Source organism: Spodoptera frugiperda, chromosome 10 (genome assembly GCF_023101765.2).
Source record: "Spodoptera frugiperda isolate SF20-4 chromosome 10, AGI-APGP_CSIRO_Sfru_2.0, whole genome shotgun sequence".
Taxonomy (NCBI): domain Eukaryota; kingdom Metazoa; phylum Arthropoda; class Insecta; order Lepidoptera; family Noctuidae; genus Spodoptera; species Spodoptera frugiperda.
In genome coordinates, this window is record NC_064221.1 from 208552 (window position 1) to 235428 (window position 26877).

At 41.8% G+C, this 26877-nt stretch overlaps 2 protein-coding genes across 14 annotated transcripts in view; both read left to right on the forward strand.

Moving 5' to 3' along the window:
* The window catches only part of LOC118277641 (uncharacterized), a 230047-nt gene that overhangs the window by 85801 nt on the left and 117369 nt on the right, over positions 1 to 26877 (forward strand). The window contains exons 3-4 of the mRNA XM_035596532.2: positions 2106 to 2169; positions 3641 to 3786. Of these exons, the coding sequence (XP_035452425.2) occupies positions 3655 to 3786 (132 nt within the window). The 5' untranslated portion in view covers positions 2106 to 2169; positions 3641 to 3654. The remainder of the gene's footprint in view (positions 1 to 2105; positions 2170 to 3640; positions 3787 to 26877) is intronic.
* LOC126911134 (putative uncharacterized protein DDB_G0294196) lies at positions 13648 to 25282 on the forward strand. 13 transcript variants are annotated; one of them, XM_050696411.1, is made up of 2 exons: positions 13648 to 13939; positions 24500 to 25282. In XM_050696411.1, exons 1-2 carry the CDS (start codon positions 13813 to 13815, stop codon positions 25198 to 25200), a joined length of 828 nt encoding a protein of 275 aa, XP_050552368.1. In that variant the 5' UTR covers positions 13648 to 13812; the 3' UTR covers positions 25201 to 25282. The 13 variants fall into 13 exon arrangements, with proteins under 13 accessions (XP_050552368.1, XP_050552360.1, XP_050552370.1 ...); XM_050696403.1 differs by lacking the exon at positions 24500 to 25282 and adding an exon at positions 21023 to 21841; XM_050696413.1 differs by lacking the exon at positions 24500 to 25282 and adding an exon at positions 21238 to 21841 and having other exon boundaries at positions 13650 to 14115.

The following is a 26877-nucleotide window of genomic DNA, read 5'->3' on the forward strand; positions in this document are numbered from 1 at the left end:
ACCTCTACGTTCGGCAGTAAAAGTTTATCTCGTGGTTTATGGCCGCCCTGTGCACTAATGTGCCGCAGATTATATAGTAATGCATCGATACTGGCCAGATAATGGACCATTACTCCTCGGGATGTACTGCCTTTATGGCAAATCGATAAAGTGAAGCAAGAACTTCTGGCTTTTTATTCGCTAAGTCAATTGTTAAAACAATTTCATGATACAGAAACATTCAGAACGCTTAATGCCTTTGTTATAAAATGGTTATTCATCACTGTTATAATCGTTCTAGACTCTCATCTTCCCTTTATATAAAAGTAACCTCCAGTACATTTTGTCTAGTGAATAATATATATGTGAGCACAACACCGTGTTTTGTTTGTTAAGTCCAAACCAACCAAATCACCCGTTAATTTCGCACGAGTAAATACTCCCTTACTAACCGTGATTGTATGATGACACTGTTAGCAATAGAAGATTAGAGGGTCCTAGTTGAATTATGGTGTGTGGTGTATGCGAACGGCCATCGTGCGGCCATCGTGCGGCCATCGTGCGGCCATCGTGCGGCTGACCGTGCAGGCTATAAGGCTGGCAGTGTGTGAGTGGCCGCTTATAGCCGGCCGCTGGAGCATGTGATTCGCCTCACCTCGGTATAATGCCCCACTCAGAACTAACTCTATTTGGGTCAATCGCCGTCACACTGACCTAACTGATACACCACTCGGTAGTCGATACAGAAGGTCAAATGTCTGCAAATAAAAACATGTCAAATTTCTTGTTGAAATAAAGTCGATAATCGACTTAGCCGACCGTTAGCTAACGGGAAGGTGTACCTATATGTATATATGTAAATTCTCTAATGTTAATTTAATTTTACTTATTGATAGATTCTTTCTATATTATGTGTAGGTGTTGCAATAGCTCTGATCTACAGATGGTATAAAAAGGTCCGCGCGAAGACAATAAAAGAAAGAAATGCCCCAACTTTGTCACGGCGCGGAAGGTAAAGATATTACTCCTGGCGCCATTTGTCACGAGCTCGGAGTATTGGTTTCCTGGTTACATATCATCTTAGGGAGTACATGATCTTTGCAGAATGTTACGTGGAGTCATGAAGTTGACTGCTGTAAATGCTAGAAACATTAAATAGTTTTTGTGTTAATCTATTATTAGCTTCTATAATGATTTAGAGCGTACTCTTTTTTAAAAGGCCGGCAACGCACCTGTGACTCCTCTGGTCTTGCGGGTGTCCATGGGCGGCGCTGATCACTTACTATTAAGTAACCTGTCTCATTTGTTTCCTATTCCATAAAAAATAAATAAATAAGAAGAGTGAAATCAAGATGAAAAGTCCGGTTGTCTTTAAAAAATGGTGTATGACACTTTAATCGGCTTTTTTAAATTCAATACGCGATCGTTGTTCTGTTTTGTCTGTATATTGGCTCGTCCCACTGGCCGATAATCAGGTTATCTTTTGAGAGGGCTCGTTCCTTTAGGGCTGGCCCAAACGGCTTGTCGTGTAATATATATGTCGGGAGCGAACGATAAGATCGCGGCAACCCTGACTGTGTTGATGTTTGAGTTAATGGGGATTATAGGAGCGAGTGACCGGAGGGATACACGGCGGGGACCGTTTATTATACGATTAAAATTTCAAAGGAATGATCATCAGTTTCACAGAACATTTTCGACGGATATTTTCTAAAAATCTTCTTCTTTAAATCAAGGTTTGAAATGTATACAGCTGATATATCAACTGAAAAATAAAAACGCCTTAAAAAGTCGTACATTAATGCTGATCGTTACGATCGTATTAATTTCATTCGTTCGTGAATGATGAACGAGCAGGTATACATCGCTTTTACGTCCGTTCGTTGGCGCTTTGCAATTTAATTTATTTTTTGAAACAAAATCTTCCAACATTTTGAAGATTTATGGATTTGATTTTTTTATTCCAAAAATATATGGATGCTATCATGTTACGCTTATGAAGCCCCCAAGGGAGACATAAAAGCGAATTTTCCCCTTTTTATACGAGTCAATTTTGTTAAAACTTCATTAATATAAGTTTCTAAACAATTTAATTAGCTAGTAATTAATGTTTGGTGTTGTTGCAGGCGGATGGGCGTCACCAAGCAACCAAAATCCAGTCGTCTCGACCCTCCCCTGAAATCGCCGCAGGTAATAAACATGAACATATTATTTTTAAACATTTCATTCATTCTTGTGTTTTCGGGTGTAGACTCAGTAACAGACCGGTAACGACTAACACACGTATTGTTTCTTCACAAACGACACATACACAGGACGTGTAGACATACTGCACTATGCTTATTACAAACTTACCTTAAGTTACAATAAGACACATTTTTAGTGTATACTAAGTATATAGCGTATGCTATACTATACCGTTACAAAATTAATAACTTATTCTTAGGTTTTATAAGAATCATTCAGATGTATGCTATTTTTTATTGGCCGAGTCTTATAAAACCGTTAGATAGACGGAGCCTGGTGTAGGATAATATGTCCATCTCGTTTACTGGGCATCAATTAATACACTGGTGATTTGCCTACCCCTTCACAGTTTAACATGCTTGACATTGTAATGATAATATGAATTTCGGACCAAACATTTTTGCAAACCAAACAACCTGATTTAATTACATGTATTGACCGCAAAACGCCAAACAATTTCATACACACACGAAACAATCCCGTTAGTGATACAAACATTCTACTCATTTACTAAATCGAATATGGAGCATTATATCATTGTATCAGTAATCAGTAGCCTGCAGTGTATTGTGGTCGGATTTCATTCGACATTTACCTGCAAATGCGCGGCTGCGGTCAGACATCATAATTAGTGTTTAGCCAATCAAATAGCTGCAATCATATCATACCACTTCATTTCCATTGGCTATTGTTTTGCACTGATATGGTGGAATATGAACATTGAATTTTGTAGGCATAGTTTAATTAACCGATATTTTATGATTTAGTTTAGCCGTGAAGTGAAGGTAGAGTAGAAGACTTTTTTCACCAACTCTATTCTTCTAGCAGGTGTCAAAAGAATTGATTATTTGTGGGACTCTGATTAACATCAACTTATGAAATAGCGATCTCCATTTCATCTGCCGACCGTGGCGTATTTATGTAGAGGTGGCTCATAGTTCAGTAGTGGGCTGTCACGGTTTATTGATAATGATGCTGTATTATTACAGTACTTGGTGTGTTATGTAAAGTTAGTTTAATTCAATTGCCTGACTTCACAACGTTAACAATACCTGGATCGATATGGATTAACAAGAACAAGAATATCCATTCCACGAAATCTTTTTACAATCACCTGCCAAACCCGCGGCAGTAAAAGATTTATATAAGACTCCAATGTTCTAGATAGTACGTGGGTTGGTTACAGACAGTTTTATAACGGTTTCTAACTAAGTTTCTAGTGAAATAAATGTTAAAATTTAATGAATTGATAGTGATAAAGTGAATTAAAGAGCAATATTTTTACTAGTCCCGTGTTGGGCGCCAATATTTCAAAGTGGCGCCCAACGTGGGACTAGTTTAAGGCCATTGACACAGACAATCCTTTTTATAATTTAATAAGTATCTGAGTGTGATGTGATTTATTGTGTGACAGGTGCAGACGGCAGTATGACAGTAGCTCGCGGCGATGGTTCCCCCGAGCGGCTGGGCGGCGCGCTCCGTCGCCTCCACTACAAGGCGACGAGGCGCGCGCACTCCGCCGCAGCCAGGCATCACAACTCCAACACTACGCCGCCTAAGGTAGGCTGTAGAACTGTAATCTAATGGTCTTAACACACCCTAATAGGTGTACTAATGGTTTCATTAATATTATTTATTTCATCAAAGATAATCTAAGCAATGTTACGTATAGACAAATCGTTTCAAAACTACCTTTTTAGCTACAGCTTATGACACTATGAGCCCTTTTAATAGTAATTCTAATCTGGTGGCTATCCAGATACTGTGAAACAAGACTTAAGTATAGCAATACATTTACATTTACTACCTTGGTATGGAAGGAACGGCGTGGTGTTTAGTCAGTAATAGTGTAACACTTTTTCGCCTCACCCAAGGCGACAGTAGAAGTATTTGGATGATTTTCCCCCCTCAAAAAAGCTGTTTTAATGCAAAGTTATACATTTTGATTGCAAACATATTTTAGAACTCAATCTATACTTATAATAAATCTGTAGAGAGGTCAATTCTGTACATGAAATATACATATTTCCAAAATCCAAAACTACCTATCAGCGGGTAATTAGTGATCGATACTGACGCCAAAAATGCAATCAGAAAAATTTTTGTCTGTCTGTCTGTCTGTCTGTCTGTCTGTCTGTATGTTCTTTATAGAAATAAAAACCACTCGACAGATTTCAACGAAACTTGGTACAATTGTTCTTCATGCTCCTGGGCAGGTTATAGTATACCTTTCATCACGCTGCGATCAATAGGAGTGGAGCAGTGAAGGGAAATGTTGGGAAAACAGGAGAACTTACTCCATTTTTGAAGCTTCCGTCGCGTGTGCAGCCTTAATGGTTAAAGCTACACAGAAATTATGTATGACGGAAATATTCTCCTTAAAATTGTTTAAAAAATATTCCACGACAGCAAATGTCTATCTTTTATGGTTGACTCACAATAACACGTATAACTCCCGATAGCTTTTTTTTTTTTTTTTTTTTTACATTTAATGGGTCGACGTTTGACCGCTATCTCACCTGATGGTAAGTGATGATGCGGCCTACGGTGGAGCACGTCTGCCCATAAGCAACCTATTCACTCGGGCCTTGAAGACACCCAGGTTATACCCATCAGGAAACACAGACTCCGGCAAGGAGTTCCACTCCCTAGCAGTTCGCACAAGGAAGCTTGAAGCGAAGCGCTTCGTGCGAGTGGGTGGGATACCTACCATGAAGCGGGGGCGCTTCGCCGATTATATTGTAGTCCGATGATGAAAAGGACTAGGGGGAATCAAGTTGTGCAATTCCCCCGCACACTCTCCGAAATGTATCCGGTAAAAAACGGAAAGGCTTGCGACCTTGCGCCTGTGTTCAAGGCTTTGAAGCCGGGCCTCCACAAGCGCATCATCGTTGATGAGCTTCTTGGCACGCCTTTCAATGTGTTCGAGCGCATCTAGCTGGCATTTAGCCGAGCCGTCCCAAAGGTGAGAACAGTACTCCATACATGACCGAACCTGCGCTTGGTACAGGCTCAGCAGTTGTTTCGGTGTGAAGTACCGTCTCACCTTCGAGAGGATACCCAACTTCCTACCAGCCAGATGCGCCTTCGACTCTATATAAGAGCCGAAGTTTAGCGTTGGCGATAGAGTTACGCCAAGAAGCTCTAGATGACCCGATATTGGAACGGATACATTTCGGAAAGTAGGAGCCAGCGGAAATTGACTCCGTTTGGCAGAGAATAGACACGCCTGGGTTTTGGTAGCGTTGAACTTGACCAAGTTGGCGTCACCCCAATCGGAGACCGCCTTCAAGGACGAGTTCAACCGTTCGACCATGGATTCTCTTAGAGACTGGATCTGTGTTCCGCTAGTCCGCGCATCGGACACATACCTTTCAACAACTGTGCTGTCATCTGCATACCCAAAGATACCGGGCTTAAGCAGGTCGTTGATGTGCAGCAAAAAGAGCGTTGCTGAAAGTACTGACCCCTGAGGGACTCCGGCGTTGATACCAAATTGGTCAGACGAGCAGCCATCGATGACTACTCGAATTGACCGATCCCTCAGGAAGTCTGCAATCCATCTGCACAGATCAGCGGGAAGTCCATATGCAGGAAGCTTGCCGATAAGGCTGTCGTGCCAAACCCTGTCAAAGGCCTTCGATATATCGAGAGAGACCGCTATTGCCTCCCCGTGCTTCTCGATGGCCTCGCTCCAAATGTGGGTGGCATACGCAAGAAGGTCCCCAGTGGATCGGTTGCGGCGAAACCCATACTGCTGATCGCTGAGGAGGTCGTTACCTTCAAGGTATGCCAGGAGCCTGTTGTTGAGTACACGTTCCATACTCTTACAGAGTATGGACGTGACCGAGATTGGTCGGTAATTGTTAGGGTCGGCACGACTACCTTTTTTGGGCACAGGCTGCACGTTGGCCAGCTTCCATGCAACCGGCACTTGACCAGTCTCCAAGGAAAGTCGAAACAGGCGTGTCAGGATTGGAGACAACTCAGGCGCACAGGTTTTTAAAACCACGGCCGGGATTCCGTCGGGGCCACTGGCCTTGTTCACGTCGAGATTACGCAACGTCTTATACACCTCCTTCTGTCGGATGCGAATTTTCGACATTTTCGTCTCGCATACGTTATTTAGAGAAGGAGGTATAGCGCCACCAGTATCAAGACGTGAAGATTCCGCAAATAGAGAAGCAAACAGGTTTGCCTTCTCTACCGCGGTGTGTGCCAGCGTCCCGTTAGGCCCCAGGAGAGGTGGGAGTGAAGGGCGGCAGAAGTTCGATTCAACCGCCTTGGCCAGGGACCAGAATGCTTTACTACCCGCTGGGTAAGAAGCCAGTTTGTTCCCTATTCGGCCAATGTGGTTGAACCGGGCCATCCGTAATGCCTTTTTGCATGACTTGGCAGCCCTGTTATAGGCTCTCTTCCTCTGAAGAGTGTCGTCAGCCTTACGACGCCTGGCATCCGCCCATGCCAAGTATGCCGCATGCTTTCGCGCTTCAGCACGTCTGCAGTCGGCATCGAACCATGGACGAGTCCCACCGAAAGATGTCGCGTCAGAGAATGGAATGTAGTATTCCATGCCCTGACGCAACACCCCTGTTATGGCATCCGCACAAGCTGACGGGTCTTCAGTAGAGAAGCAGACAGGCCGCCAAGGATAGGATGCAAAAAGGATCGCATCCCATCCCAATCTGCTGACTTGTACCGCCACATCCGCCGAGATCCTCTGGGACAAGGATCCGGTGGGGAGTACGTGGATACGGATTTCACCAGACAGTGGTCAGAGCTACCCAAGGGTGAAGATACTGACACCGAGTAGCTGTCTGGATCAGTTGTCAGCAGAAGGTCTAGGCAGTTGGCAGTGTGCGAGTCGACATCGGGCACCCTTGTGGCCTCCTGGACCAGCTGGGTCAGGCCAAGCGTTAGCGCAAGCTTACGCATTTCCCTCCCAGCATGGTCAGTGCACTGGTATGGGAACAGCCACTCCTGGTGATGAGCGTTAAAGTCCCCCAGTAACACCAACTGGGCCGAAGGGTACCTCTGCCGAGCCGCATCCGCCGTCTCCACAAGGTGTTGAGCTAATCTGGTCGTCTCCAAATCTCCGCTGTGCGACCGGTAGACACAGGCATAGAGGATTTTCTCTATGCCTGTGTCCACCAGTATCCACAAGGTTGAAAAACTGGGGTCCTCAAAGTTTCGGAGACGCCGGTAACAGACGCCGTCTTGGACGTATAGGCATACGCCTGCACGGGGAACGAAGTTGTGCTCCAGAGAAAAGCCTGGGTAGTTCAGGTAAGATACGTCCGACGGACATCTGATCTGGGTCTCCGAGAGAAACAAGAGCGTTGGGTTCTCGGTCTCCAGATGGTGATGGACCGCAATGAGATTTGAGTGCAAGCCTCGGATGTTGGAGAGGTGCACTTTGAGGGAGAGGAGTGCAGCCGCTGTTGAACCCTTTTCTTAGCTCTCGTTTTCATAGTCGTAAATAAGTTGCTGAGAGGATGGCAGTGAAATGTTCCTCCTCACAGGCGACCCCAGACGCGCACTGCAGTTAGCCACATCAATGGGAGGCCAGCCTGGAGACTGCGGGGACGCCCGAGCCCCCCCACGTAAATCCATCGGGCCCTCTCTTCCGGTCGCCAACCGGTACGATGGCGTATACGTGGGATTTTTCGCTAGATGGCGGGGCAGCCTTTCACGTGTGGCTAGCACGCTAATTGGGCCCCCAACTATCTGCGGTCGGCCAGCGGTGCACCGTGCCTCGGATCCCGCTACCCTCCGCGACTGGCCACCCGATGCAGCCACACCAGCGCGCGCCAGATCGGTCTACCCATAGTGGAACAAACATTTCGACCCATCCTCTCGTACGGCGTCACCGAGCATCGTGGCGGAACACGGCTAGGCCGCTTGGCGACACGGTTTTGCTCGGTGGGTGGTTATAATGCCGTCGGCCGAAACCTACCACCTGAGTGTCACCTGTTTAGCACCACCCAGAGGCCACGTGTAGGGGTTCAGTTTTTTAAGGGTGCTCTCCTACGGACGAGGGTGACTCAGCCTCCGTAGTTCGGAGCTTAGTAGTTCGGAGCTTTCTGATTATATTTGTCTACTCTTACGTTTATAACACTCTCATTTATTCATTCATTCATATTATTATAATAAGTCTGTAGAAGGGTCAATTCTGTACATTGAAAATATTGAAAGAATAAATAGAAGGGTGTGTTACTGGATCGATCGATACCAAATCCAAATATGTGATTATTATTTTTTTTGTCTGTCTGTATGTTCAGGCATCACGTGAAAACAAACGGTTCGATTTTAATGAAACTTGGTATAATTATACCTTATTATTCTGGGTATAAAATAGGATACTTTTTATCCTGAAAAAAAAGTAGAAAAAATCTTAATTTTACAATTTTATGCTACAGATCGCGAGCTCAACAGCAGTAGCTCAATAGAGGGATCTCCTTAATAATTATGGGTCTAGCCGTATTTGGGTCCAATAGATATTTATAAGATGTCATTGTTAGAGTTACTCAAAATTGAGAAATAAAACATCCACGCGAAGACAGACATCCGCGCGGACGGAGTCGCTGGCAGAAGCTAGTATGAAATAAGAGAGGTTAGAAAATCAACAGGGAATATATGGGGATAATCAAAGACAAGTAACTTATGACATACTATAACTAAACAGTCGTGTTCTTTGCTTCTAATACTTTTATAAACCAAGTGAATATTCTCAGCTAGCTGTCTGCCACTTGAGATGAGTGTATGCGTAATATAATTTCCTCAACCGGTAATAGAACCGCGATGCATCCTGCTTTATTTATTACGATACACATGCAAACCCGAGACTAAGTGAATATGTTTATTTTTACTCTTCTGAAATATGTTTTAAAATACATCACTACGCAATAAAGATTTGCTGAGTGCTTTTTCACATCAATCAATATCTAAATCTTAACTTTATTTTTTCTAAACAAAATCTTTAGAAAAATAAATTTCACTCAATATCCATTAAACCCTCATTATTAGGATTAAGTGGTGAACTGAAGAAATGGTTAAAATATATGGCGACATAAAGAAAGGGTTTGGCAAAAGGTTAAAATTAAAAAGGTTTTGTTTTTTTACTCGCCGTGCTGAGCAAAAACGGTGTTGGCACATAAACTAAAAATGTTTACTATTTTTACCTTTAACTATGTACGATTTAGCTTTTAATAAAACAAACAACAAGATTTAGAGGGTCACAAGTTGAGTAATACTTTACATTGGGAGTGTAACAGCAGTGTAAGTTTTGTAATAAATATAGCAGAATTTCGTGGGGGCCCGGAGGTTTAAGACGCCCACTCCTCATGGTGCGATATGGTTTTAAATCGAGCAAGCGTGGTGATTCATGTTCAATACTGTATTGTTTATTATATGCTTTGATATCTTATGCTAAGCCCGCACTATGTATTTTTCTGCCAGTGGCTTTGCCTGCGTTCCCGTGGGATAAAAAGTATCCTATCACTCAGCTCATATCCTGACTATATACCTATCAAAATCTGTTCAGTAATTTCAGCGTAATTGACGCACTAATACCCAAACAAACAAACTTTCACATTTATAATATTATATAGTGTGATCATCTTCCAAATCAGTCATGAGAAAACCCTGCAAGTGCAGTGGTTTGTATTTATTCTCTTATTTCATCAACTCACGCGGTTAAACCTCTGAGGTTTAACTACAGTGTGTTCCAAGCTTTATATTAACCCTTACACACAACGCTAGTGGCGGGGATCGGGAACTTGCTGATATTTTTTGTGCAATAGTCCTCACAGTCGGTTGACTTTACTTTGAATAATGTTATCTATTGATGCCAAGCGAAGTGAACGTAACTAAAACTTTAACAAAGCGTCAGTCAACAGCAGCTTGGAATACAAACATACATACATACATTGTGGTGAATTATCTAACTCCCAAGGTATATACCTATGTATATTATGACCTTCCAGTGAAGAGTATCCTGTTTTTTTTAAACACCTTTTTTGACCTTTTTGGTCAATGGCTCAGTGGTTCCTCCAGTGTTCTGGGTGTCGAAGTGAAAATTTCAACCAAAGTTCGATCCGTCTTCTTATTTGTCCTCTATTCACTATAAAAGTGCTACAACTATTCTAGCTTCTCAGAAGCAACTAGATATTAATTAGAAATACGTAATTAATTCAGTCGTCTCTCGGGATAATTGTATCGTCTAGTTAATACTATTGAGATGCCATTAGAATGTAAGCTGCGAACAAATAATGTTTCATTAAAACTAATCTCCGAATATATTTCAAAGGCTTTTACGATTTTTTAAAGAATAATCCATTCGTCTTAAAACATATAAAGTAGACGTTTTATTGTAAAGAAATTAAGTCAATTTCAGATAAAATTCACACAAAGAGACTTTTTCTTTAAAATGCATCAAATCTAATTCTTATTGAAACGTGTTAAAATTGCGATACAGTACAATGGGGCTGTAATGCGATTTGTTTGATCAAAGGGCTGGGTATAGTGGTGGTGAGTGGTATTAAACAAATGACACGCGCGCGTAGTTCAGCGGTGTACCGCGAGGGGGCGCCACGCGAGTGCATGACCTCACATGATGGATGGTGGCCACTACCAGTGTCGCGAAACTCGACCATAACTCATTCAAACAAAACTACTGTCAATACGAATTAATGGCCCCACTTAGCATTCAGCACTCGAACGAAGACATCTCAGTATTCTTTGTCGAAGACGATTAATGGATTCGAATCCAATACTCCAATCAAAAAACAAAAACTAGTTTCTTTTGTAGCAACGTGAATCTAAAGAATGATAATAATGTGCTTGAACGTCAAAGGAAAGAAAGCTAATGAATGGGTACTTGTTACTTATCCGAGAGAGTGATATATTGGTAGATATTAGTTGGTTTCAAAGTTTGGTAAAATTAAATGTATTGATTAGCAGGTACATGAAACATTATCAATTGGCTTGATGTCTGCGCGTGAACTGGACTGGTGCCGTCACGGTTTTGTTTATAATGTTGAAAAAAGAAACACAATGAAACGTAGGGCCCCAGAGGCAGAAACCTCCTCACAATGCGTGCCCTTTCCAGGAGAACTGCCTTCTGCATCAGGCCCTTGATCCATCCGCCCAACACCAGCCTACTAAGGTGGTCGTATTACCCCATTAGCATACATGACTATCGGCACAATAGAAAAGAAGAAAGAAAGAAAGAAAAATTTTTTATTTAGCACCGGGCACGATGCATCAAAAAAAAAAACAAAGCGAAAATTAAAACAAATATAAAAGTAATAAAAACATTCACAAATTATTCTTATCTAAAAAAAAAACACAGGAAAAAAAAAGAAAAGTACTACACAATATGAGAAAATAAGAAAAAAGAATAAAAATAACATAAAAAATAACAAAAAAATAACATAAAAGTAAAACTAAAAACAACTAAAACAAAAAACAAGGTGGCAACGTGCCCAAGCCAAAAGGGTTGCCACCTCAGTATGAGCTGGGCACCGAAGTACCCAGCACTGGTTTTCAGTTGGCACCCCTTGCAGTGACCCACGGACGGAGACAACATAAAATATGGCGACACAGGGTAACACAATAAAATAAATTAAATAAAATAATAAAAGGCAAATATTAGAATAAACAATCATACATATACATATTTTAATTACATAAATAATTACATAAATAAATATCCGAATCCACATTCCACACATCGGCAACCTCGTGAGCCAAGTCAAGATATTTTATTTGTTTATCTTTCTCAGCTTTCACGAGGTTCTCGTCATGGATGATGGTGACATCGGTTGTTATCATTGTGGGGCGTTCTTTTCAGTCTATCACCACCACATCAATCCTTTATTATTATTACCTTTCATAATAATACTTCTTTTACCACCATTTTACTACCGTTGAAACCCAACTGGTACGTAGACATTTTAACGGTATACCTAATTACAGTTAATTAAAGTTTGTGTTCAACGTAAATTATCAGATGATTAGCTAATTGGAAACCTTGTCAAGTGTTTAGCTGTATTCTAATATATATGAAACTCATCTGTTGTCGACTGACTGACAGACTGACAGACAACACACAGTCGAAACTATTGGTTATAGAGAGCTCAGGCATGTGTTCGTTGGGTGTAGGGTGGCAGAAAATATTTGGGAATGCCCTCCCTAAAGGGGATGAATTTAAACTTTTTATTAAATCACTATTACCAAACCATAAAACCCATTCATTAAACAGCGATAAATGTATATTTCGACACCAGCAATTTATACTACGCTAACTCGAAATTTGGAAAAAACTTTTTTTATGTCAAGTTGCTTAAAATGTGTGTTTACATACGTCATAAAAAAATTGAGATGAAATATGCAAAAATAAGAAAGTTAGAAATCTTATAAAACGCTAAGTAAAGGTACTTTTTGAAATCGCTCGATTTATATTACGCCAACTATTATTAGCGGAGTGTGCGCGCGGATCACTTTGGTCAAAGTCCGTGCAACACTGCACTAACTCATAGTTAGCGTAGTTTAGTGCGTTCGTGTGTATACTTGTTCGTTTGTAAAATGAACGACTTAGCGACTTTTACATAATAAATACTTATGTGTTAACGTATTAATTAGTTTACTAATGGTACGTTGACTATTCTTTTTGTAAGTAAGTACATGTTCTTTATAAAATATTGAAATATGCATCAGATGATTGATCATGCACTACGACGTCCCGTACTACACTACGCTAACATAAGTTAGACGTGTATAACATGTAATTTTTTTTTGATGAATTACGTTTATATACGGCTAACTTGCGCTAAATCAAAAAATAGAAATAATTAAGGAAATATAAATATGAGATATTACAAAGAATAAATTAAATATTAAGCATACCAAATTTCAAAAAAGTGTCTTAATTAATGTAAAAGTTATCACGTTTTTCCCTTTAAACGCCTCTACTGTAAAGTACGCTTTTTGAGTTAGCGCAGTATAAATTGCTGGTGTCGATTTATAATGTTTGAAACTCGAAATAGGACAGTGCATAGTTTTTATTTCGGAAATCTCAAAGGGACTATGCGTAAAACTCGTTTGACTCTCCTCCTAAACCACTGAACCAATTTGAATGGAATTTGGTGTTCACACCCGAGAAGAAAATACGTACTTTGAATTAAGTTCAACATAAATATAAGCTAGGGTATTGAACTGATTCTAATTTGCTACGGCCGTACAATGTACGTTGGAAAAGAACCTTAATTCTGCCAGAAGACATTAATGTACGCGGGTGAAGTCGCGGGCAAAAGCTAGTTCATTATAATTACGATCGTACATGAACACAAATTTAATTATTTTTGGTGTTTTAATTAAATAGTCATTGTAATACGGTATTAAGTGTTCATTGTTCACTCGGAACCAGTTAACACCGTGAAACTCATTCCAGTCCACAGTAACGCCATATTTAAGAGGTGTTTAATCTCACGCTCAATTAGTCGCCGCTATCGTTACCTACAACTGGCTGCCCAATCAATTATAACTCGCCATTGAGAGTTTATAATAATTATTAACTATAAGGAAATGTTATGTTACAATAGAATATTTAAATCCAAAATGGCGGCCAACATCTCCTACTTCATTGTGTTTGCAATAATCGCTATCGTAAACGGCAAGCCGGCAGCAGAAGACGCTGAAGCGTACGTAGCAGGTGAATCCGGACTTCAAAAAATACTGCAGCTGTTGGCCAATCAAGGTAAATACGATATTGCACTCAGTCATCACGAAGATGGGCCTAAGAAGCACCATGAAGACACGGCTCGCATAATCAGCGGCCTCCATCGCCGGCCCGACAACCATTTGCAAGTTCCTAAAAAATTTAATAATGTTGACAAATTACAGTACAAACCTAACCGCTTCCAGCCACTACCTAATATTGTGAAACCCTTGACGTTGATTAAAAATGATAATTTAGAATATGTCTCAAATGGAGAAGATAATATTAAAAGATCAAATGTAGAAGAAGCGCTTGTGTTTGATTTGACTCGAGCAGACAATGAGGACTCTGTGGAGTCACAGGTCAAGGACCTACTCTCGGACAACAATGACGGACAGGACTCAGGGGTCGACGACTACGTCAGTGGAATAGAAAAACAAATAAACAATGGTGGGAAGGACACGAAAGGTAACTACATGTTGCCCCACCACGATCACGAGCATGCAGCCGATGCTATTGAGTTACTGAATTATTATCTGCTGCCAAGAACGCCACAACAGGAGGCAAGGCGAGAAGCCAGACTAAAACAAGAAGAAGAAGAAAGAAAAAGAAAAGAAAAAGAACAACAACTACTGCTACAACAGCAACAACAACAGCAACAACCAGAGAATAGCCGATATACCTATGATTAAGATGAAAGAGTTCCATTCCACCTAGAAGTTCAAAGCTTAGGCCAAGTCAGCCCTAATGTTCCTTAATATATATTCTAGGTTAGCTGTGAGTTTTATTTATATCCCTAAATATGTTTGGGAATCAGTAAAGTTTGCATTTTCAATGAAAAGAGTTGAGTCACCGGATTGTCCGTACGTAGTATTTTATATTGATTTACTTATACGAACTTGGACCAGCCGTTGTCGACTCAAAAATCTAGGTTTTCTTATGGATCACTAGCGTTTTTTTATGGACCACGCCTGTAAACGACCATGGACACTTAAAACAGCAGGTTAGAAGTGCGTTGCCGGTATTTTAGGGGTTAGGAATTTAAGGTTTGTTGGGGAATCGGGGATTGGAAAGATTGGGAAGGGGGGATTGGGTCTCCGGTAACCTCACTCACACAACGCAAGCGTTGTTTCACGTAGGTTTTCGGTGAGGTCGTTGTATCACTCCGGTCGAGCCGGCTCATTCGTGCCGCAGCATGGCTCTCCCACACTTATATTTTTAATGAATTTAATGCATTTAGTATTTGATTTATTAAGTAACAAGTTATTGGCACTAAACCAGTGTACTATTTTTGAGAGAGCACTATTTACATGATCACTGACTAATTGTCCACGTTTGAGTTTAAATAATAAAGAGGTATCATCAGCAAACAGTACTATCCCATGGTTATCCTTTACAAGGTAAGGTAAGTCATTAATATAAATAAGAAATAAAAACGGACCGAGAATTGTCCCCTGCGGAACACCCATCCTAACAACAGACCTGGCAAAAATTTTCCCGTTAATCTCGACTCTCTGAATTCTATTACTCAAGTAAGAGATAAGTAGGTCCAGAGAGTTACCCGAATTCCCTAATGGGATAGCTTTCTGATCAGTGTTTCATGAAAAACACAATCGAACGCCTTGGATAAGTCACAAAAAACACCCAATGCGTCGCCTGAGTCCTCCCACGCGTCATATATGTGATTAAGAAGTTCAACACCGGCATCAGTTGTTGAACGACCCCTTGTAAATCCAAACTGGTTACCATGCAATAATTTATTTCTATTAAAAAATCTTTGCATCTGACTTAAAATATTTTTTCCAAAAATTTTACTGAATGTAGGTAGTACTGAAATAGGTCTAAAGTTAGTGGGGTCAGAGGTACTACCCGATTTAAATGTGAGTATGTATATATTGTAGTATGTATATCTGATATGTAGTAAGTATATACATATATATATAGTAGTATGTATATCTTATAATAAATTATGTGGGTTAGTGTAAAATTTAAATAGGTAGGTAGTATTTATTTATAATTATAGGTGTAAGCGGTTATGTATGGGTGTAGGTTTTGGCATTTAATTTTGTTGTTCTGTTTTTCTTCGAAGAATTCTTCTATTGAGTAGAAGCATTTTTGTATCAAAATTTTTTTTAATTTTCTGGTAAATGTTGTTTCTTTGGTTTCATTGACATTGCATAGTTTTTATCTCGGAAATCAAAGGGACTATGCGTAAAACTCGTGGGACTCACCTCCTAAACCACTGAACCAATTTGAATGGAATTTGGTGTTCACACCCGAGAAGACAATACGTACGTAATTAAGTACAACATAAATAAAACTAGGGGTATTGAATTAGTTTCGGTAGGTTCCTGTTCCTTATTGGGTGGGAAGAAACGCCCGGGTGTCATCACTGCGAGGACCGCCCGGAGGACACCGTAGAACATACGGTGGCGGTGTGCCCTGCGTGGACTGAGCACCGCTAAGTCCTTAGGGATGTGGTCGGCGACGGCGACCTCTCGCGCCCGGCACTGGTTCAGGCCATGGTGCGGAGCGAGAGGGACTGGTATGCCGTCTCCTCCTTCTGCGAAGCAGTCATGCTAGCTAAGGAGGAGGCGGTGTGCGTGAGGGAACGAACCTCTTCACGCCCCAGCCGTCGCGAGAGACACTCCGGGCGTCGGGGATCGCGGGGCGATCTCTGGCCACCGTAAGTGCGGGTCTGCGGACGGCGAGCAAGGGTAGCTCGCCGTCCGACCGGAACCAGACCCGTGCGTACGGCGCGTCGCGTTCCACGCGCGCCTCAAAAAGCCATCAGACCACTACAGATGGGGCCCAGTACGGCTGATGCCTGATCCGGAGCTGCGGACTACCTAGCGGGTTTATCGGGGCTCCGCCTCGCTCAAGGCGGGAGAAGTCATTGGATGATTATCCCCCTCAAAAAAAGGGGTATTGAACTGATTCTAATTTGCTACGGCCGTACAATGTACGTTGGAAAAGAACCTTAATTCTGCCAGAAGACATTAATGTAGGCGGATGAAGTCGCGGGCAAAAGCTAGTTCATTATAATTACGATCGTACATGAACACAAATTTAATTATTTTTGGTGTTTTAATTAAATAGTCATTGTAATACGGTATTAAGTGTTCATTGTTCACTCGGAACCAGTTAACACCGTGAAACTCATTCCAGTCCACAGTAACGCCATATTTAAGAGGTGTTTAATCTCACGCTCAATTAGTCGCCTCCATCGTTACCTACAACTGGCTGCCCAATCAATTATAACTCGCCATTGAGTGTTTATAAAAATTATTAACTTTAAGGAAATGTTATGTTACAATAGAATATTTAAATCCAAAATGGCGGCCAACATCTCCTACTTCATTGTGTTTGCAATAATCGCTGTCGTAAACGGCAAGCCGGCAGCAGAAGACGCTGAAGCGTACGTAGCAGGTGAATCCGGACTTCAAAAAATACTGCAGCTGTTGGCCAATCAAGGTAAATACGATATTGCACTCAGTCACCATGAAGATGGGCCTAAGAAGCACCATGAAGACACGGCTCGCATAATCAGCGCCGGCAGATATCGTGACGTCGACAACCATTTGCAAGTTCCTAAAAAAATTAATAATGTTGATAAATTACAGTACAAACCTAACCGCTTCCAGCCACTACCTAATATTGTGAAACCCTTGACGTTGATTAAAAATGATAATTTAGAATATGTCTCAAATGGAGAAGATAATATTAAAAGATCAAATGTAGAAGAAGCGCTTGTGTTTGATTTGACTCGAGCAGACAATGAGGACTCTGTGGAGTCACAGGTCAAGGACCTACTCTCGGACAACAATGACGGACAGGACTCAGGGGTCGACGACTACGTCAGTGGAATAGAAAAACAAATAAACAATGGTGGGAAGGACACGAAAGGTAACTACATGTTGCCCCACCACGACCACGACCACGCAGCCGATGCTATTGAGTTACTGAATTATTATTTGCTGCCAAGAACGCCACAACAGGAGGCAAGGCGAGAAGCCAGACTAAAACAAGAAGAAGAAGAAAGAAAAAGAAAAGAAAAAGAACAACAACTACTGCTACAACAGCAACAACAACAGCAACAACCAGAGAATAGCCGATATACCTATGATTAAGATGAAAGAGTTCCATTCCACCTAGAAGTTCAAAGCTTAGGCCAAGTCAGCCCTAATGTTCCTTAATATATATTCTAGGTTAGCTGTGAGTTTTATTTATATCCCTAAATATGTTTGGGAATCAGTAAAGTTTGCATTTTCAATGAAAAGAGTTGAGTCACCGGATTGTCCGTACGTAGTATTTTATATTGATTTACTTATAAGAACTTGGACCAGCCGTTGTCGACTCTAAAATCTAGGTTTTCTTATGGATCACTAGCGTTTTTTTATGGACCACCCCTGTAAACGACCATGGACACTTAAAACAGCAGGTTAGAAGTGCGTTGCCGGTATTTTAGGGGTTAGGAATTTAAGGTTTGTTGGGGAATCGGGGATTGGAAAGATTGGGAAGGGGGGATTGGGTCTCCCGTAACCTCACTCACACAACGCAAGCGTTGTTTCACGTAGGTTTTCGGTGAGGTCGTTGTATCACTCCGGTCGAGCCGGCTCATTCGTGCCGCAGCATGGCTCTCCCACACTTATATTTTTAATGAATTTAATGCATTTATTATTTAATTTATTAAGTAACAAGTTATTGGCACTAAACCAGTGTACTATTTTTGAGAGAGCACTATTTACATGATCACTGACTAATTGTCCACGTTTGAGTTTAAATATTAAAGAGGTTTCATCAGCAAACAGTACTGTCTCATGGTTATCCTTTACAAGGTAAGGTAAGTCATTAATATAAATACGAAATAAAAACGGACCGAGAATTGTCCCCTGCGGAACACCCATCCTAACAACAGACCTGGCAGAAATTTTCCCGTTAATCTCGACTCTCTGAATTCTATTACTCAAGTAAGAGATAAGTAGGTCCAGAGAGTTACCCCGAATTCCCTAATGGGATAGCTTTCTGATCAGTGTTTCATGAAAGACACAATCGAAGGCCTTGGATATGGATAAGTCACAAAAAACACCCAATGCGTCCCCTGAGTCCTCCCATGCATCATAAATGTGGTTAAGAAGTTCAACACCGGCATCAGTTGTTGAACGACCCCTTGTAAAACCAAACTGGTTTCCATGTAATAATTTATTTCTATTAAAGAATCTTTGCATCTGATTTAAAATATTTTTTCCATAAATTTTACTGAATGTAGGTAGTACTGAAATAGGTCTAAAGCTAGTGGGGTCAGAGGTACTACCCGATTTAAATGTGAGTAAGTATATATTGTAGGTTGTATATCTGATATGTAGTAAGTATATACATAATATATATATAGTAGTATGTATATCTTATAATATATTATGTGGGTTAGTGTAAAATTTAAATAGGTAGGTATTATTGACTGCACGGTTGGCGCGGTGGCTAGGCAACTGGCTGCCGTGCAAAGTGTAGCGGGTTCGATTCCCGCACGGAGCAACTCTTTGTGTGATCCACAAATTGTTGTTTCGGGTCTGGGTGTCATGTGCATGTGAAATTGTATGTTTGTAAACGCACCCACGACACAGGAGAAAATCCTAATGTGGGGCAACGTAAAAAAAAAAAAAAAAAAAAAAAAAAAAAATTATTTATAATTATAGGTGTAAGCGGTTATGTATGGGTGTAGGTTTTGGCATTTAATTTTGTTGTTCTGTTTTTCTTCGAAGAATTCTTTTATTGAGTAGAAGCATTTTTGTATAAACTTTTTTTTATTTAATTTTCTGGTAAATGTTGTTTCTTTGGTTTCATTGACATTGCATAGTTTTTATCTCGAAAATCTCAAAGGGACTATGCGTAAAACTCGTGGGACTCACCTCCTAAACTACTGAACCAATTTGAATGGAATTTGGTGTTCACACCCGAAAAGAAAATACGTACGTAATTAAGTTCAACATAAATAAAACTAGGGGTATTGAATTAGTTTCGGTAGGTTCCTGTTCTTTATTGAGTGGGAGGAAACGCCCGGGTGTCATCACTGCGAGGACCGCCCGGAGGACATGGTAGAACATACGGTGCGGTGTGCCCTGCGTGGGCTGAGCACCGCCTAGTCCTCAGGGATGTGGTCGGCGACGGCGACCTCTCGCGCCCGGCACTGGTTCAAGCCATGGTGCGGAGCGAGAGGGACATGGATGCCGTCTCCTCCTTCTGTGAAGCAGTCATGCTAGCTAAGGAGGAGGCGGGGCGCGTGAGAGAACAAACCTCCTCACGCCCCAGCCGTCGCGAGAGACACTCCGGACGTCGGGGATCGCGGGACAATCTCCGGCCACCGTAAGTGCGGGTCTGCGGACGGCGAGCAAGGGTAGCTCGCCGCCCGACCAGAACCAGACCCGTGCGTGCGGCGCGTCGAGACCACCACAGATGGGGCTCAGTAGGGCTGATGCCTGATCCGGAGCTGCGGACTACCTAACGGGTTTATCGGGGCTCCGCCTCGCTCAAGGCGGGAGAAGTCATTAGATGATTTTCCCCCCTCAAAAAAAAGGGGTATTGAACTGATTCTAATTTGCTACGGCCGTACAATGTACGTTGGAAAAGAACCTTAATTCTGCCAGAAGACATTAATGTAGGCGGGTGAAGTCACGGGCAAAAGCTAGTTCATTATAATTACGATCGTACATGAACACAAATTTAATTATTTTTGGTGTTTTAATTAAATAGTCATTGTAATACGGTATTAAGTGTTCATTGTTCACTCGGAACCAGTTAACACCGTGAAACTCATTCCAGTCCACAGTAACGCCATATTTAAGAGGTGTTTAATCTCACGCTCAATTAGTCGCCTCTATCGTTACCTACAACTGGCTGCCCAATCAATTATAGCTCGCCATTGAGAGTTTATAATAATTATTAACTTTAAGGAAATGTTATGTTACAATAGAATATTTAAATCCAAAATGGCGGCCAACATCTCCTACTTTATTGTGTTTGCAATAATCGCTGTCGTAAACGGCAAGCCGGCAGCAGAAGACGCTGAAGCGTACGTAGCAGGTGAATCCGGACTTCAAAAAATACTGCAGCTGTTGGCCAATCAAGGTAAATACTATATTGCACTCAGTCACCATGAAGATGGGCCTAAGAAGCACCATGAGGACACGGCTCGCATAATCAGCGCCGGCAGATATCGTGACGTCGACTCCGACGAACCCGTGGACCTCCATCGCCGGCCCGACAACCATTTGCAAGTTCCTAAAAATTTTAATAAGGTTGATAAATTACAGTACAAACCTAACCGCTTCCAACCACTACCTAATATTGTGAAACCCTTGACGTTGACTAAAAATGATAATTTAGAATATGTCTCAAATGGAGAAGATAATATTAAAAGATCAAATGTAGAAGAAGCGCTTGTGTTTGATTTGACTCGAGCAGACAATGAGGACTCTGTGGAGTCACAGGTCAAGGGCCTACTCTCGGACAACAATGACGGACAGGACTCAGGGGTCGAGGACTACGTCAGTGGAATAGAAAAACAAATAAACAATGGTGGGAGGGACACGAAAGGTAACTACATGTTGCCCCACCACGATCACGAGCATGCAGCCGATGCTATTGAGTTACTGAATTATTATCTGCTGCCAAGAACGCCACAACAGGAGGCAAGGCGAGAAGCCAGACTAAAACAAGAAGAAGAAGAAAGAAAAAGAAAAGAAAAAGAACAACAACTACTGCTACAACAGCAACAACAACAGCAACAACCAGAGAATAGCCGATATACCTATGATTAAGATGAAGGAGTTCCATTCCACCTAGAAGTTCAAAGCTTAGGCCAAGTCAGCCCTAATGTTCCTTAATATATATTCTAGGTTACCTGTGAGTTTTATTCATATCCCTAATTATGTTTGGGAATCAGTAAAGTTTGCATTTTCAATGAAAAGAGTTGAGTCACCGGATTGTCCGTACGTAGTATTTTATATTGATTTACTTATACGAACTTGGACCAGCCGTTGTCGACTCAAAAATCTAGGTTTTCTTATGGATCACTAGCGTTTTTTTATGGACCACGCCTGTAAACGACCATGGACACTTAAAACAGCAGGTTAGAAGTGCGTTGCCGGTATTTTAGGGGTTAGGAATTTAAGGTTTGTTGGGGAATCGGGGATTGGAAAGATTGGGAAGGGGGGATTGGGTCTCCGGTAACCTCACTCACACAACGCAAGCGTTGTTTCACGTAGGTTTTCGGTGAGGTCGTTGTATCACTCCGGTCGAGCCGGCTCATTCGTGCCGCAGCATGGCTCTCCCACACTTATATTTTTAATGAATTTAATGCATTTAGTATTTGATTTATTAAGTAACAAGTTATTGGCACTAAACCAGTGTACTATTTTTGAGAGAGCACTATTTACATGATCACTGACTAATTGTCCACGTTTGAGTTTAAATAATAAAGAGGTATCATCAGCAAACAGTACTATCCCATGGTTATCCTTTACAAGGTAAGGTAAGTCATTAATATAAATAAGAAATAAAAACGGACCGAGAATTGTCCCCTGCGGAACACCCATCCTAACAACAGACCTGGCAAAAATTTTCCCGTTAATCTCGACTCTCTGAATTCTATTACTCAAGTAAGAGATAAGTAGGTCCAGAGAGTTACCCGAATTCCCTAATGGGATAGCTTTCTGATCAGTGTTTCATGAAAAACACAATCGAACGCCTTGGATAAGTCACAAAAAACACCCAAGGCGTCGCCTGAGTCCTCCCACGCGTCATATATGTGATTAAGAAGTTCAACACCGGCATCAGTTGTTGAACGACCCCTTGTAAATCCAAACTGGTTACCATGCAATAATTTATTTCTATTAAAAAATCTTTGCATCTGACTTAAAATATTTTTTCCAAAAATTTTACTGAATGTAGGTAGTACTGAAATAGGTCTAAAGTTAGTGGGGTCAGAGGTACTACCCGATTTCAATGTGAGTATGTATATATTGTAGTATGTATATCTGATATGTAGTAAGTATATACATATATATATATAGTAGTATGTATATCTTATAATAAATTATGTGGGTTAGTGTAAAATTTAAATAGGTAGGTAGTATTTATTTATAATTATAGGTGTAAGCGGTTATGTATGGGTGTAGGTTTTGGCATTTAATTTTGTTGTTCTGTTTTTCTTCGAAGAATTCTTCTATTGAGTAGAAGCATTTTTGTATCAACATTTTTTTTAATTTTCTGGTAAATGTTGTTTCTTTGGTTTCATTGACATTGCATAGTTTTTATCTCGGAAATCAAAGGGACTATGCGTAAAACTCGTGGGACTCACCTCCTAAACCACTGAACCAATTTGAATGGAATTTGGTGTTCACACCCGAGAAGACAATACGTACGTAATTAAGTACAACATAAATAAAACTAGGGGTATTGAATTAGTTTCGGTAGGTTCCTGTTCCTTATTGGGTGGGAAGAAACGCCCGGGTGTCATCACTGCGAGGACCGCCCGGAGGACACCGTAGAACATACGGTGGCGGCGTGCCCTGCGTGGACTGAGCACCGCTAAGTCCTTAGGGATGTGGTCGGCGACGGCGACCTCTCGCGCCCGGCACTGGTTCAGGCCATGGTGCGGAGCGAGAGGGACTGGTATGCCGTCTCCTCCTTCTGCGAAGCAGTCATGCTAGCTAAGGAGGAGGCGGTGTGCGTGAGGGAACGAACCTCTTCACGCCCCAGCCGTCGCGAGAGACACTCCGGGCGTCGGGGATCGCGGGGCGATCTCTGGCCACCGTAAGTGCGGGTCTGCGGACGGCGAGCAAGGGTAGCTCGCCGTCCGACCGGAACCAGACCCGTGCGTACGGCGCGTCGCGTTCCACGCGCGCCTCAAAAAGCCATCAGACCACTACAGATGGGGCCCAGTACGGCTGATGCCTGATCCGGAGCTGCGGACTACCTAGCGGGTTTATCGGGGCTCCGCCTCGCTCAAGGCGGGAGAAGTCATTGGATGATTTTCCCCCCTCAAAAAAAGGGGTATTGAACTGATTCTAATTTGCTACGGCCGTACAATGTACGTTGGAAAAGAACCTTAATTCTGCAAGAAGACATTAATGTACGCGGGTGAAGTCGCGGGCAAAAGCTAGTTCATTATAATTACGATCGTACATGAACACAAATTTAATTGTTTTTGGTGTTTTAATTAAATAGTAATTGTAATACGGTACTAAGTGTTCATTGTTCACTCGGAACCAGTTAACACCGTGAAACTCATTCCAGTCCACAGTAACGCCATATTTAAGAGGTGTTTAATCTCACGCTCAATTAGTCGCCTCTATCGTTACCTACAACTGGCTGCCCAATCAATTATAACTCGCCATTGAGAGTTTATAATAATTATTAACTATAAGGAAATGTTATGCTACAATAGAATATTTAAATCCAAAATGGCGGCCAACATCTCCTACTTCGTTGTGTTTGCAATAATCGCTGTCGTAAACGGCAAGCCGGCAGCAGAAGACGCTGAAGCGTACGTAGCAGGTGAATCCGGACTTCAAAAAATACTGCAGCTGTTGGCCAATCAAGGTAAATACGATATTGCACTCAGTCACCATGAAGATGGGCCTAAGAAGCACCATGAAGACACAGCTCGCATAATCAGCGCCGTGGACCTCCATCGCCGGCCCAACAACCATTTGCAAGTTCCTAAAAAAATTAATAATGTTGATAAATTACAGTACAAACCTAACCGCTTCCAACCACTACCTAATATTGTGAAACCCTTGACGTTGACTAAAAATGATAATTTAGAATATGTCTCAAATGGAGAAGATAGTATTAAAAGATCAAATGTAGAAGAAGCGCTTGTGTTTGATTTGACTCGAGCAGACAATGAGGACTCTGTGGAGTCACAGGTCAAGGACCTACTCTCGGACAACAATGACGGACAGGACTCAGGGGTCGACGACTACGTCAGTGGAATAGAAAAACAAATAAACAATGGTGGGAAGGACACGAAAGGTAACTACATGTTGCCCCACCACGATCACGACCACGCCGCCGATGTTATTGAGTTACTGAAAAATTATCTGCCGAGGACGCCACAACAGGAGGCAAGGCGAGAAGCCAGACTAAAACAAGAAGAAGAAGAAAGAAAAAGAAAAGAAAAAGAACAACAACTACTGCTACAACAGCAACAACAACAGCAACAACCAGAGAATAGCCGATATACCTATGATTAAGATCAAGGAGTTCCATTCCACCTAGAAGTTCAAAGCTTAGGCCAAGTCAGCCCTAATGTTCCTTAATATATATTCTAGGTTAGCTGTGAGTTTTATTTATATCCCTAAATATGTTTGGGTATCAGTAAGTTTGCAATTGCAATGAAAAGAATTGAGTCGCCGGATTGTACGGCTGCGCGGCTACGTATTGCACATGTTGTTGGAATGTGTCCGGAATCTTCTGTGCGTGAGGGAACGAACCTCCTCACCCCCCAGCCGTCGCGAGAGACACTCCGGGCGTCGGGGATCGCGCGACAATCTGTAGCCACCGTAAGTGCGGGCCTGCGGACGGCGAGCAAGGGTAGCTTGCCGCCCGATCAGAACCAGACCTGTGCGTGCGGCGCGTCCGGAGCTGCAGACTACCTATAGGGTTTACCGGGGCTCCGGTTCGAAAAGCAGGAGTAGGAACGGGGTGGTTTTTAGTTAGTAAGGGTCTGACACTCAATCTTGCCTCGCCTATGGCGAAAGAACTCATGGATGATATTCCCCATAAAAAAAGATGTTTTCTATATAGCCTAGTATTCTTTGCTAAATGTGCTATCGAACACAAAAATATTTTTTTAAATCAAACTAGCAGTTCCGGAGACTAGCACCCTCAGACAAACAAACTGTTCAACTTATATAAGTATTTTTAGTATTTTATAATGATTTACTAATTAGAACTTGAATCAGCTGCTGTTCTCTAAAATATAGGTTTTCTTATGGACCAAAATCAGGGATTGGGAAGATTGGGAAGGGGGGATTGGGTCTCCGGTAACCTCACTCACACAACGCAAGCGTTGTTTCACGTAGGTTTTCGGTGAGGTCGTGGTATCACTCCGGTCGAGCCGGCTCATTCATACCGCAGCATGACTCTCCCACACTTAATTCAATATATAACAGCGTTAACTTAATACGGCTCAAGTCAATGTGTCGTGGTGGTCGGAACTTTAAGAAGTTCGCCTCTCGTGCATGAAGGTCTTTAGAATTTTTCCGAGTGACTTTTTAGATCTAAAATTATTTATACACCACGGACAAACGGTGAAGGAAAACATTCGCCAATCCGCATTCAGCAAGCGTGGTGATGAATGGTCAAATGAATGATGTTGCTCATTGTGTCAATCGAGTTCCCATAGTACGGCATTCGTTGTAATTATGAAGTTAGAGATGAGCGAGTGAACATGATCGATGCGCGCCATTGATGTCGGGAACCGATTGGTTTCACTCGCCACGCACGTGTGGCCGGCGGGCATGCTCCCAGCGACGGACATCTACTCCCAACTAGTTTTGTTCAGCTGATAATATTTAGTTAGCGGACAGTTGGCACGTCGTGTGTTGCCAACTTGTTATTATTATTGTGATACTTACAAGAGTAACTAGTTTTATCTCTTGCTGTTTGTTACGCGTTCTAACAAGTTGGTGCGTAAAGTATCGAGTTTCGTGACTCCATTTTCTATGTAATGTACATTGTTTTATTATGATACTTACTTGTTTTAGATAACGCTGTAACGGTGTGACTTGAAACTGTCACATTGAGAAGAAAACGTGTTTAAAATATAACTCGTTTTACAAAGTACACTCGATAAAATATAAATTGTTTACTAACGTAAAAGAAAGTGATTTAAACGCCTGTTTGTGCTGCTTTATATTTATTTTTCA

Excerpts from the sequence above, each read along its gene's own strand:
- LOC126911134 (XM_050696403.1), top strand. The coding sequence starts at position 13,813 with ATGTTATGTTACAATAGAATATTTAAATCCAAAATGGCGGCCAACATC. Across the intron at positions 13,940-21,022 it reads CGCTGAAGCGTACGTAGCAG|GTGAATCCGGACTTCAAAAA; the intron begins GTGAATCCGGAC and ends CGTACGTAGCAG.